This window comes from Haliotis rufescens, unplaced genomic scaffold (genome assembly GCF_023055435.1).
Source record: "Haliotis rufescens isolate VD_foot unplaced genomic scaffold, xgHalRufe1.0.p SCAF_99, whole genome shotgun sequence".
In the NCBI taxonomy this organism is placed as follows: Eukaryota; Metazoa; Mollusca; class Gastropoda; order Lepetellida; family Haliotidae; genus Haliotis; species Haliotis rufescens.
The window spans coordinates 756,848-771,275 of NW_025964393.1; the positions used below are offsets into that span (position 1 = coordinate 756,848).

At 44.9% G+C, this 14,428-nt stretch overlaps 1 protein-coding gene across 5 annotated transcripts in view; it reads right to left on the reverse strand.

Moving 5' to 3' along the window:
• The window catches only part of LOC124120294 (protein CASP-like), a 136,192-nt gene that overhangs the window by 29,509 nt on the left and 92,255 nt on the right, over positions 1 to 14,428 (reverse strand). For 3 of the 5 annotated variants that reach the window (XM_046483090.2, XM_046483088.2, XM_046483091.2), the window contains 5 exons: positions 12,782 to 12,963; positions 10,842 to 10,993; positions 8,826 to 9,413; positions 6,538 to 6,653; positions 3,800 to 4,907 (listed from right to left, as the gene is read on the reverse strand). In XM_046483090.2, coding sequence (XP_046339046.2) covers positions 3,800 to 4,907; positions 6,538 to 6,653; positions 8,826 to 9,413; positions 10,842 to 10,993; positions 12,782 to 12,963 — 2,146 coding nt within the window. The remainder of the gene's footprint in view (positions 1 to 3,799; positions 4,908 to 6,537; positions 6,654 to 8,825; positions 9,414 to 10,841; positions 10,994 to 12,781; positions 12,964 to 14,428) is intronic. The other 2 variants (XM_046483089.2, XM_048391788.1) reach the window with 2 other exon arrangements.

Genomic DNA, 14,428 nt, shown 5'->3' on the forward strand with positions numbered 1-14,428 from the left:
GGGAGGGAAGTGATGAGTGATGGACCAGATGTATGCCACCAGAGATTGTGGAGGAGGAAAGTGATGAGTGATGGCAATATGTATGCCAGGAGAGATGGTAGAGCATAGGTGGGGAGGGAAAGTGATGAGTGAGTGATATGAGACACGTGAGAATGGTGGATGGATGAGCGATGTGCAAATGAATTGTGAGGTGAATGATGGATAAGTGTGGCATGCAAGTGATGGATTAGTGAGTGATGTGAGTGATGTGAATGGTGGATTAGTGAGTCATGCAAGTGATGGATTAGTGAGTGATGTGAATGGTGGATTAGTGAGTAATGCAAGTGATGGATTAGTGAGAGATGGAATTAGTGAGTGATGTGAGTGATGTGAGAGGGATGGATTAGTGAGTCATGCAAGTGATGGATTAGTGAGTGACGGATTAGTGAGTGATGTGCAAGTGACGGATTAGTGAGTGGATGTGCAAGTGACGGATTAGTGAGTGATGTGCAAGTGACGGATTAGTGAGTGATGTGCAAGTGATGGATTAGTGAGTGATGTGCAAGTGACGGATTAGTGAGTGATGTGCAAGTGACGGATTAGTGAGTGATGTGCAAGTGACGGATTAGTGAATGATGTGCAAGTGATGGATTAGTGAGTGATGTGTGGATGAGTGATGCCAGACATGCCAGAAAAGGTTGTTGGAGCAACGGTAGTAGAGAGATCAAGTGATGAGTGAGTGATGAGTGAGTGATCAGGAAGCGAGGGCTGGGCAAGTTGGCGGACTGTACAATAGAAGTAAGAGAAAGATGTAGGTGAGATACAAACTCTGCTTCTGTGAGAATAAGTGTGTGATGGTCAGGATGAATGCAACGAGAAAGATGATTGAGTGTAGGCTGTGTCTGAAAGAATGTGTAAATAAAGGACTAAAACTAGATACATTTGCAAGGAGGACAAGAGATGCATTGATTCAGATGTGGATGGCACATATGAGCAGGTGACAGTGGATGGTATAATGTGAGGGAACACAACAGCACAGAGCTAGTACAAGGGCGGAATGGATGTTTCAGAAAGACGTAAGTACAAGGTGTCAAAGATAGAAACATGTAGAGTGAAATTAATGGCAGATTACTTTATACCATGGTGTGGAAGTGAAGGATATTTTTGGAAACTGAGGAGACTCATGATGGCATGGGAATGGGGAGATGACAAAACAGGAGGTGAGGTGAAATCGGGTTTAACGTTGTGTTGAAGATTATTGCGCTTATACAGCCCTAGCCCACTGAGATACCATGCTGCAGTTTCTAATGGATACCTTCAGACACATCATACCGTCTCCAAGCCGACCGTTTTATCTCCTTAATGCTGAATGCCAGGCAGGGTAACAACAGATACCATCTTTTAATGTCTTGTGGTATGATGTAGCCATGGCTTTGAATCACCAAACTTCCACTTTCCTTGGAGATTATTTATCAACAAGACCACAGAGGCAGTCAATCGGTGGTGGTGTGTTTTGGTGTGTGGTGGTGATGGTGGTTGTCTAGGATGACATCACATGTAGTTTGGGGAGAGTCTGGTGGTACTGTAGGAGGTGTAGTTGGTGTAGTTGGTGGTGGAGGTGGTGATGGTGGCTGTGTAAAATGACTTGTGGGGCTTCTGAGGTGGGAACTGGGTATATAGTTGTTGTAGGACATCAAGAAGAAGCAAGAGAGGCTGAAGAGTATTGCAGGTATTAGTATTGGGAACAGAAGGATGAGACCGGGCTATACCATAATGAAGGGGTGGCTATTCCACGATGAACATGTGGTTATTACTGAAGCTTGAACAGCTGAACGTAGCCCCAAAGGATGGACACTATTTTTTTGTTGTATCATCCTACCCAAAACATCAGTGCAATTACCATCCCATTGTGAACATTGCTTTCTCCTATCAGCTCTTGGTGTATCTCAAGTTAATGGGTCACATCATCATTGCTTTTTAATTCAAATGTCGTCATTCTACATTGTGGCAACATGAAAGTTATCCACTGTTCATAATGTCAACAAATATTAATATTGTTCACAAGAACAACAATTTCCTTCACTGAAGATACAAATCAGAGCCTCCTCAAAGCTCACAAATAGGGATTATGTCCCTTGGTTATCTATCCGAAATGAACCAATTCACTTGGATCAGGTAATAAAAATTGTAGCTTGTTTGTTATTCTCAAGTTACTGAAACTGAAACTATTTCGTTACCATGATAATGTGCCAGTGTGTCTTTACAGCCACCAAGCAGGAATATCAGTCCTGCCACACACCATTCCTTCAGCATAAATATGAAAACAGTTCACCAGTTAAGCCACCAGTCAAAAATCTGAGGCTGGTAAAATCCCTTTTGGTTCAGTAACGTCAGGTCTTTGTGAACAGACCAAAATCTACTGAAAAGGATCCAAAAATCATTTGGGGGCTTGTAGACTCATGGTTTGGGGCTCTAGATCCTAAAATAAAGTGGGTATGGTTTTACTTCACTTTCAGTGATATTTCCACCCATTGTACCTATGAGGGGAATCCAACCTTGGTCTAAGACTTGACATGTGAACGCTTCACCCACAAGGCTAGCCTTCCGCCCAAAGTATGATAGGATGTGATATCTAAGTTACCCTACTAACTGAAGCTTTAGCAGCGTATCACTGCGCTAGGAAGCAGGTAGGTGGCAGCAGTGAGTTAGACAAGCAGAGATGACACATGGGCAAATGATGGGCAATGGATGACCGATGAATGATGGAGCGATGGATGATGGAGGAATGAATATGATGACAGAGTGTGAATGAAGAATTCTCAAGTGAACATAATGCAAAATATCTAAAGAACAAAAATAAGAGGAGAAACAAAAACTATGTTACAAGCAAAGACAGATTCCAAAATCGTCAGATCTGTTCCCTGCACTGCTCTTGCTCTGCCGAGTCTCAGGATGTGCTGACAATTCACAAACTGTTCTCACTGTTGCAGCTGATGAGTCAACATCAGAGATGCTGAAGGTCCTGATGGGTTTTACAGATTAGCGAAGAAGGACTCAAAAATTCTATTGTAAGTGTAATGCTGGTCTTAATTTTTCCATAAATATAGAACGTAAAAATGCAAAAGATTTACTTCTGTATCATAAAAGTGAAAAATGCAACAGAAAAAAATTTGTTTTTGGTCCCAGGAGCTTTTTACAATGCATTGTTATCTACAGCTTTCAGACAGTTGTCAGTCCAAGACAATTGGTCAAACATGGATTCCATGAAGTAAAAAAGAGCAAAAAAAAGAACTGATTCTTCTGTGCTAAATAACATAATAACAATCATGTTGATTTCAATAAAAACGATTACAACCTGCTGACTGAGGTTCTAAATCTTTCTGCCTACTGTATAATGAGGACCCTCCGTTAGCACATGTCTGTGAGGTCGGCTGGAGCAAGAGCTGCAGAAGGATCAGACCAACTAGAGTCTGAGGATCAGGAAGGTCGCTAATCAGGATATGCTACAACTCAACACGTGCAGTCACACAGTTACCTCCCCTGTCAGATCCACTCTCCTAACAGGGAGGTGATACAGCTTGCCGATACCTACCATTTATCTTCTAGATCAACTGTATTTCACATAGCCAAAACATCCAAGATCATTGTTAACATCAAAACAGTATCATCTACTCATCACATGGGATGAAGAATAGAAACAATATCATCAGGAAGGATCATGCAAGTCTCGACAGCTACTCTTATGCTTGTGAAGTTCTATCTACAACTGACTACAACACCAGGCTCTAGGCTAAAGGAGGACGCACACAGACACACATACCTGCCATGGAGACGGGCATGGGCATCGGCACCCCTGACTCCTGCACATTCTGACCCTGGCTCCGCATCAACTTGTCTGGGGGGATGCGGTACTGTGACGCCACCAGTTTGGGGATGGCCTCGGCATCCTCCAGGAAGATCTGCATGCGGATGAAAGGTTCTCTCCCCTTCTGTGTCAACATGTGCCATGGTTTGGGTCGGGCAAGCAAGTCACTAACACTGCCTTGTGAGAGTCCCAGCACATTCTCACCAAACAATCTTTGGCTTATGGAGTACTGACTAAGTGTCTCTTTCACTTTTTTCACCAAATCATCAGTGTTCACATTAGAATATTTGTCAAACTGTTCTTGTGTTATTGGTGGCAGCACTGCTCGGAGAGGCTTCGATGTTGGCACATTGAGATTTGGGCGTGAGCTGAGTGAGTTCGCTATATTCTGCATGCGTTGGAGCGGAGATAGGCTCTCAGCATGGGGTCCGTACTGGGCAAAGTGGGGGTTTTCGTAACTGTCATGCCCATTGATGCGTGGGCGGACAAGAAAGAAGGCACTTCCTGCATGGCGTGAGTCGGAGTGAGGCGTATCCGAAGAGGAGGATGTAGATGAGGGAGGTGAGTTATGCGGTTTGCTGAGATCGATTGGTCCACAGTTGTTGATGTGAGATGTAGTGTCATCCGAAGTACTGTCAGGCGGTTCCGCTTTCACACTGAAACCGTTCTGTCCATCTGCGGAGCTCGGCTGATCATGAGCACTCATGGGGCTGTGCAGGTTGGTTATCTGAGCCTGGTGGGCAATCCTGGCCAACTCCTGCTGGTACATCGAGCTGGCAGCAATGTTTCCCGCACTCTCCGCCGCCCGAGCCAGTTTCTCCAGCTCTTGTCTGTATATCCGCGCAACCATTTCCTGGGCAGATGCCTCACTCTCAATAGAACTGGTAGAGTTCCGTGATGTGCGACCTCCATCCAAACTCCGTCGTGTGCTCTCACTGTCTCTATGGGGTTTTGAGGAAGAGACTGGAGTGGGTGGGGCGCTGGGGTACCGTCGTTCCGACCCTACCATCTTTGACAGTTCACGCTGGTAGATGCTTGTCACAACCGCATTTGCAACTTGTTGCTGCAACAAACAGAGTGGATGGTGCAGGCAATAGCAAATACAAGCTTCAGACCACGTTATCGTTACTGGGGTCAGTCGACTATTTCTGTTCCTGCAGCTACAAATCTTTCAACAAAATCTGTTTTAAATTCATTATATAACGTACTATTTCAATATAATTTGTCAATTTTGCTGTCTGGATCAGTCAGGATATTTTTATGCCTGTTTGTGTCTGTGTCTGTTTCATTAGGGTCTGTGTATGTTGGTCTGTTTCATTAGGGTCTGTCTATTTCAGTCTGCTTCATTAGGGCCTGTCTATGTTGGTCTGTTTCGTTAGGGTCTGTCTATGTTGGTCTGTTTCGTTAGGGTCTGTGTATGTTTGTCTGTTTCGTTAGGGTCTGTGTATGTTGGTCTGTTTCGTTAGGGTCTGAGTATGTTGGTTGGTCTGTTTTATTATGGTCTGTGTATTTCAGTCTGCTTCATTAGGGTCTGAGTAAGTTGGTCTGCTTCATTAGGGTCTGTGTATGTTGGTCTGTTTTATTAGGGTCTGAGTATGTTGGTCTTTTTTATTATGGTCTGTGTATTTCAGTCTGCTTCATTAGGGTCTGAGTATGTTGGTCTGCTTCATTAGGGTCTGAGTATGTTGGTCTGTTTTATTATGGTCTGTGTATTTCAGTCTGCTTCATTAGGGTCTGTGTATGTTGGTCTGTTTTATTAGGGTCTGAGTATGTTGGTCTGTTTTATTAGGGTCTGTGTATTTCAGTCTGCTTCATTAGGGTCTGTGTATGTTGGTCTGTTTTATTAGGGTCTGTGTATGTTGGTCTGTTTCATTAGGGTCTGTGTATGTTTGTCTGCTTCATAAGGGTCTGTGTATGTTGGTTTGTTTCATAAGGGTCTGTGTACGTTGGTTTGTTTCATAAGGGTCTGTCTATGTTGGGTCGGTTCAGGTTTATCTGTCTGGCTTTGTCTGTCTGTCTGTCTGTATGTCTGTCTGTGTTGTGTCTAAATCTGTCTAAATGCATGTTGGCTGTCTATCTCATTTGGGTCAGTTCATGCCAGTCGGTCAGTTTGTCTGTCTGTGTTGTGTCTGAATCTGTCTAAACGTCTGTTGGCTGTCTATCTCATTTGGGTCAGTTTATGCCAGTTGGTCAGTCTGTGTTTGTTGTGTCAGTCTGTCTGACAACTCTAATGACTGTCTATCTAACTTGGGCTTGTTCATGTCCGTCTTTGTCTGTCTGTCTGTGTTGTGTCAGTCTGTCTGACAACTCTAATGACTTTCTATCTAACTTGGGCTTGTTCATGTCTGTCTTTGTCTGTCTGTGTTGTGTCAGTCTGTCTGACAACTCTAATGACTTTCTATCTAACTTGGGCTGGTTCATGTCCATCTTTGTCTGTCTGTCTGTCTGTCTGTGTTGTGTCTGAATCTGTCTGACAACTCTATTGACTGTCTCATTATGGTCCAATTTGCATCCGTGAGTCGGTTGTGTTTTGCGTCTAATGACTGTCTAGTTCACATTGACCTCTGTGCAGCTCTGTCTGTTATGTCTCTGTGTGTCTAACGGCTGTCAGTGTCTGCTGTTTATCAGACTGTCCAGGGAGTCCATCTTTTTTATTTGGTCCAGTGTGCCTTTCCGTAAGCCATTGTCATTACCTGCTCCAGGCTTTGCTTCATGTGCATGGCAGCCTGGGCCTCATTGAGGATTTGGTTGATGCGATCTTCTGTCGCATTGTCCTCCTTTGGAACGGTTGACACCAGCGGTTGTGAACCTGCAAGAGGACAAGGATTGTTACATGTGTCCCTTATAATGACACTCGTCACACACGCACATTATCATCATCACATCACCAGTATCGGATACTTCAAGATTACCAAACACCATTTTGCTCGAACAAGATACAGCTCTTAATCTAGTTCCTTTCCCAATTTTGGAAAATAGTCTGTATATATTTCTTATGGTCACCTGATGATGTACAAAACTGAAATGGTGTTAAATTGGTATAAATTTATCGTGACGAGAAAGAGCTCCATGAAAACTTGCCAAAGTGTGTTGTTTCGAAAATATAATATGTAAACAGAACAGTTTTCAGTTGGTCTACAGAACTGACTAACAAAAAATTAAGAAATACCCGGTAAGAAAAAAAACTTTTGACCATTTGGGGGGGATCTACTGCTTCACTTTGGCGAAATGAAAAAAACAGAATTTTATCAGAGTTGTTTGTAAGAATAAAATAAAACAAAATCTTTAATCTCAAAAAAAAAATGAGTTAGTTTTCAGTTTGTTGTTAAAACATTTTTAGTCTTCATTCGTTAGTAACAGTTCTAATCTGGAAGTTAAAATACAAAAAACAAATTCTGATAAACTTCATTGAATTTCAGGCCAAAGTTTTGCAAACCAACTTATGGAAAATATAGGGCATTTTCAAAATGTTGTCATAAAAATGATAAAAAATCACCTATATTGAATTTTAGGCCAAAAATTTGTAAACCAACTAAATTTAGAAAATATATGGCCTCACTGGAAATTTTTAAAAATGTGTCACATATCTGACTCTTATTCTTAAACAGAAAACTACTCATCATATTGCAAGACACAAGACAAGACATACATGTGTCACTCAAAACTGATCAATACTCAAGCAAGACGTCCTAGATCAACATGACGATGTCTGACACAATTTCATGTGGTGGAAAAAGATCTTGATGAATAATGAAACGGTATCCACTGAACTATGACATAAGAATAATAATCTTGATGTTACCATGGTGACAGGAATTATAAAACAGATATCAAACTTGACAAAATGAAGACAAACAGATAGTTTTTGTAAAGGCCAGTTTGTCATGCAAGATCTACCCACAGAACAATACAACTAGACCAAGGACTTAGTCAAGGACAATATCAAGGACCAATGTGATGTTGGAAATAACGAAGGTAGAATTTTCTGAATTGGTGAATACTGTGAATGGTGCACACTTTCAGCTTTTTCAGCGCAGCCTGTACATACATAATAGTGAGGGAGTTGGCTTAACACTGCTTTCAACAGAATTCCAGTTATATCACGGCATTTCATCTTAATGTGGGAGGAAAGCCCGAAGTGATGTAAGTGTCAGATGTTTATCACTTTGGTGAAACCAACAAGCACGGGGACAAACCTAGAAACATAATTGGGGCGAACCGGGATTCGAACCAACGATCTTAGGTTTCTGGCGTGGGCAAGTGACCCAATTCTGCATTGCGAATTGCGGCGCTTTAGACGACTGCCACCCGTGCCCCCATCATACAAGCAATGTCTGATAGCACGAGCAACACTCCATGGCCTTAGGGTACAAAGACACACAATCTCTGTGTACTCAGCTCTTATGAGGTATTTTGTTTGTTGTTTAATGCTGCACTCAGCAATATTCCAGCTATATGATGGCAAAAATCGAGTCTGGACTGGACAATCCAGTGAATATCGATCCACACTCCAATGATGCCCAATCAACCAAGTCACTGAGCATGACCACAGATCTATTTGGTCGACTTAGAATATGTTGCTGGGGACTTATTCTAACCAATTGAGAATAACGACGGGGTATGAGTACTTGGAATCGATTCTGATCCGGAATCACCACTGGGAACTTTGTATCAATACAGTGAGATAAATAATCTGAAATCTGAATAAAACAGATAAAATTAATCCACTCCAGTCAAGATGGTCCATTACACGTTAATTCCAATTTAACGTAAATGTTCCCAACTGATTAGAACATTTTATTTCCAGTGCTACAATTGAGGGTGAAGGAACAAGAGAAGTAAGAACCATGAGATACCATGACACCGTCACAACACAACTTGGCACAAAACAACAAGAATCAAACTAAAGAAACTCAATTTGGTACATGTACGCAACTCAATATAATTGTCGAAACAAAAGAAGAAAAAAAGCAATACTCACATGCCTTACCTTTCTTGGGCGAGATGGCCTTGAGAGCCAAAATGTTGCGTTCATCTATCGCCCATCCATGCATCTTCCGGTACGATTCACGACCCTTCTCGGTTAGCTTATCCCACGATTTTGGCTTTGATAAAAGTTCGCTGACAGTTCCCTGGGACAATCCCAGCACATGTTTGGCAAACAGTCTTTGCCCTATATTGTGTATGCTTAGGAGCTCGCGCACATTTTTGGCAACATAAGTAGTGTCCAAGCCCCCTTGCTGAGAGTTGCCTTCGGACTTGATAACATTTGGGGGTAGAAAGCCTGTAGGCATATGATTGTTAGGATATGCAAAGTATGGTGAGGGTGGGGGGTGGAAGAGGTGGGCGTCAGGGCTGGCAAGAGAGTGAGATGTGGTGGAAGGAGGAGTTTCCGGGACTCCGTTTGACACGGGCGACTCGGCAGCTGAGTCGGCCAATGATGGGGTTTGTGACGACGGCGTTTGTCTCAGAGGTGCCACGCTTTTTTCCGCGGAATCTTCGGGAACGGTGGTGGCCCCGTCGGGCACATCTTCAGCTGGAGAAGGAGGAGTGGGTGTGTCAGGCGGCCCTGCAAGAAAGGTGTAGAATGCGCATGACTTCAACATACTGGTCAGAGGTTAGGACGTACAAGTCGGCCAGTCGGGATAGAAGTTCACTGAGCATGCAGTAGATCACACGTCATCCGCCAATCTTCAGTCATCGGTTACTATATCCATTATCATTTATATAGTAGCTGGTCCTACCAAATTCCTTATGTTATTAGCAGTATGCTTACTCTTTCTCATAGGACAATTTTGGCCAAAATTGGGTAAACTTTGGATGTCTGAGACATGAGCACATACACCTTTCTTACAGCGACGCACACGCGGACGCCGGTAACAATGGTCACCCAGGGAGAGGGCCCCACGCAGATTGGCTGATTGTTCCCGGAATGAAAGGTGGCCTTCCGTCAAGGGGAGGCAATCTTGGTAGGTAAAAGCGATGGCAGCAATGTATTCAGGTAGTGACAGAGAAGAGTCATTGAATTAGAATTTAGAATGGTAGCCAGAAAGCGTTGCACTGAGATCTAGCACTATCATCTAGTGACGTCGTGAGTGACGAAACTGCTCCCCACCGAGCAGGACAACTATCTCAATGATAGGAGGAACATTTGGAGGATGCAAAAACTATGAAGCTGTGTGTACATGAGCTGTACAGTGTGGCCAGTTTGCCTTTATGTGCTTGTGTGAATTAGTCAGTGTAGATCAGTAGGGGAAAGTGCGCATCAACAAACCAAGATTTGTCTTGTTCTAAAACAAATTTGAATCACATCTATGAGTATGTCCAAAGACAATTCCCTGTTGCATCTCAATGTAGCGAGGCTATCATCTATCTACTGTAGAGTGATGTGGTGTGTGACTCTACCTGTATCACCTAGTCACTGAAGAGAGATGTGTGACTATACTGGTATCACCTATCTACTGAAGAGTGTTGTGGTTTGTGACTCCACACGTATCACCTACCTACTGTAGAGTGATGTAGAGTGATGTAGTGTGTGACTACTTGTATCACCTATATACTGTAGAGTTCTCTAACACTTGTTGGTCTCTCTGTGTGGCTGTCACTTTGACAGCAATGGTGGTCACCACCTTCCATCACTAAGCCTGAATATAACCAATACAATCACACAGATGCTAAAACAGTCTACAACTGTGGTCATCATAAATAATAACAGATTGACAATACGCCAACAAAAAGTACAAAGAAAGTAAAAGCACAAAACCACTACCAACTGGCCAAGGAGCACAGGGTATCACCTCTATACTGAACAGAAGACAGGCAGCAACTGGATTGGCCTTGACATGAAGGTCAATCCAGTTCCATGCCATCACCCTCTTCATGCCGCCTTCATCAACACTCACACAAATGGCTGCCGTAGCATGTTTCGGAAGAAGATGGGGAAGTCCCCAGCTGGCAAGGCAACATGAAGTTGGTTGTAGAGAAAGAGCTGTCCTACCTTTGATGTCTGCGCTGGCCACCTTCAGTTGGGTGTTTTCTGACTGTAGGGTTTTGTTCTTCTCCAGCAGAAGCATCTCCAATGACTTGGGTGACTGAGTTGTCTCCCCTTCCTCTTCCTCCACTCTGGCAAACTCAACCGACTTCATGATGCTGCAAGAACAAAGACTCCTTATAGCTTTTAAAATAGGTCAAAACTGTATCAGAACTATAGTCAGTCATACAACTTTCTAATCCTCATCCCAACTACAGTGGACCTGAGATTAAGTTAGTAGCTGAGCATACTTTGCTCAAACCATTTTAGTCTATGCAGCCTTTGCTGTCAATTTCAGGGACTTTTTAAGACCTACAATGTTTTCTTTGAAAGAAGGAGTCACGTAATTTGGGGGGGAAATCACAACGGAAACAATTTCACTTAAAGTTCACGAGCCTGATGTTTCCGACCATACATACAGACTGGCTTAGTTTGATATCCTCCCAGGTAATCTTCCTAAAGATTTGGAAGATATGTGATGAAATTCCGAGACTGCACAAGGTCAAGCAGGCTGTGATGCAGTAACTCCTAGGGCGGGGATGGGTATTAGCACCCGACCCCTAGTACCCGATCCTACCTTGGTACCCGCTGTAGGTCTCAAGAATTGGGCACAAAATGTCCAATTGGGATATGGTTTACCAGAGCTCTGGCAAAAACTACTTAGATATGCGCATTAAACGATCTGACTATGCATTCACTGATGTTGACTGAAGTTTGAGCCTTACTCAAACATATCAAAGTCAAATGAAATGCGAACATTTGTAACTTGTTGTGTAACCATGGTGTTGTTATTCTTATTGTCATCAAACAATGTGTCACGCGACTAACCAAGGTCTGGGTATTCCTTTGGGTACCAAGATCCTACTCAGGACCCATCCAACCCGAGGACCCGGACTCACCCGCCCAGAGTACCCAAGCTACACGTCCCAGCCCTAGCGTGGACTCACCCGCCCCGTGTACCCGAGCTACCCGTCCCAGCCCTGGCGTGGACCCACCCACCCCGAGTACCCAAGCTACCCGTCCCAGCCCTCGCGTGGACCCACCCACCCCGAGTACCCAAGCTACCCCTCCCAGCCCTGGCGTGGACCCACCCACCCCGAGTACCCAAGCTACCCGTCCCAGCCCTAGCGTGGACTCACCCGCCCCGTGTACCCGAGCTACCCCTCCCAGCCCTGGCGTGGACCCACCCACCCTTAGTACCTGAGCTACCCCTCCCAGCTCTGGCGTGGACCCACCTACCCTGAGTACCTGAGCTACCCCTCCCAGCCCTAGCGTGGACCCACCTACCCTGAGTACCCAAGCTACCCGTCCCAGCCCTGGCGTGGACCCACCCACCCCGAGTACCCAAGCTACCCCTCCCAGCCCTGGCGTGGACCCACCCACCCTGAGTACCTGAGCTACCCGTCCCAGCCCTGGCGTGGACCCACCCACCCTGAGTACCTGAGCTACCCGTCCCAGCCCTGGCGTGGACCCACCCACCCCGAGTACCCAAGCTACCCGTCCCAGCCCTGGCGTGGACCCACCCACCCCGAGTACCCAAGCTACCCCTCCCAGCCCTGGCGTGGACCCACCCACCCCGAGTACCCAAGCTACCCGTCCCAGCCCTAGCGTGGACTCACCCGCCCCGTGTACCCGAGCTACCCCTCCCAGCCCTGGCGTGGACCCACCCACCCTGAGTACCTGAGCTACCCGTCCCAGCCCTGGCGTGGACCCACCCACCCTGAGTACCTGAGCTACCCGTCCCAGCCCTGGCGTGGACCCACCCACCCCGAGTACCTGAGCTACCCGTCCCAGCCCTGGCGTGGACCCACCCACCCTGAGTACCTGAGCTACCCGTCCCAGCCCTGGCGTGGACCCACCCACCCTGAGTACCTGAGCTACCCCTCCCAGCCCTAGTGTGGACTCACTTGAGCTCCCGCTTGATCTCTTCATAGTCGTCCTGGGACTTGATTCTCTCCTCCAGCAGGCGGAATGCCTTGTTCTTTGTGTTCAGTTCCTCCTCCAGCCGTGACACCTGGCTGGCTGCCGACTCTCGCAGCTTCGTCAGCGATGCCTGAAGCCTCTGCACATCCTCCACCAGCTGGGCAATCTGCAAACACCAAATGAAAACATTACTGTCTGTATAGCCCCATGATCACAAATCATGACAACTCATCAGTAATTGTACAAATGCTATTCTACCGATATATAACTATTTCAGTCACCTGAGAACAAAACAAACGCGATTTGGAACTTCCCTCTGGGTACTCTTCCTATTACTACCTTAACCATCGTGACAACAAGCAGTTATTGTGCAACTTCATTCTCTGTAACCATATCACTATCTCCATCAACTGGCAACCAAACACGATGAGGAACCTCGCTCTGGGTACTCTTCCTATTACTACCTTAACCATCGTGACAACACAGCAGTGAGTGAGTGAGTGAACAATGTTTGATGCTGCAGTCAACAATGTTCCAGCTATAAACACTGGTGTAACCAGTGGCATAGAGAAGTGTCCACCCAAGTGTCTTTTGACATCAAATATATCAACACAAGTCGATAAAAGTTAAAAACTCCAAGACTTGCCAAGGAGTTTAAAACTTCTATCGCAAGTGCCAGGTGATATCGCTTGATCTCACCCAAGCGATATCTCCTGTGGAAGCCAGTTTGGATGATAAAATGAGCCACATCCGCTACCGTGGAACAATGACATGCATCCATGCGTTCTTCTGCTGCAGCCCCACAAGGAATGAGCTACATACCAACCAGTGTCCTGTTCTACAAATCCATCTCACTACTCCACCAATTAACTCCCACACCAACAATCTTCATATAGTTGTAGCTTTAAAGGTCACATTGTAGGACAGGCCCAGTAAGTTGACACATAAGTTTTCAGTCTCCATCCAAATTTAATTCAACATCCACCTATCAAGCACGGCATCCTTCATCATAAGACATTTCTGCTGACTCAACCAGCCATACCAGAGTGTAAACAGCCTATCTCTATGTACATCCAACTGAAGACAAAGGCCTTTCTCCAGCATGTGTCATGACACTCCATTGTCACAGCTAGCAGTGACAAAGTTGATTGATTACTCAAATCAATCATCATGATCAATGATGCATAATCAATCACCCAATCGAAGATCAATCCAGCAGTCACGTTATTGACTTCAAATCTTTATCTGAAAACACCCCAGGAACTGTTGCCATGGTAACCGACTGTGATCAATAGCCTCCCGTCAATCAATCTTCCAATCAATCAAGCTCCTGAGTTAATGATACGTTTTTTGGCCCAAACTCATTGATGTCACCAATGTTTTTCAGGTCAATTTGATCGGTTTTAATGATTTCTCATAGACAGTTTTGAGGCCAAATACTAAGAGAAGCAATACATCAGCTTGCTGTGGTACAATCAAAGCCTGCCATTATTTCATGTCTATTTCATGTTCATCTTTAATCTCCAACTGTCAGTAAGACGAATAGAGGGGCAAAGAAAGTAGGCCTTCAATACATCCAAAGAAACACATCGCTAAAGTTTCGGTAGGGCACTTTGTGACAAACTTTCATC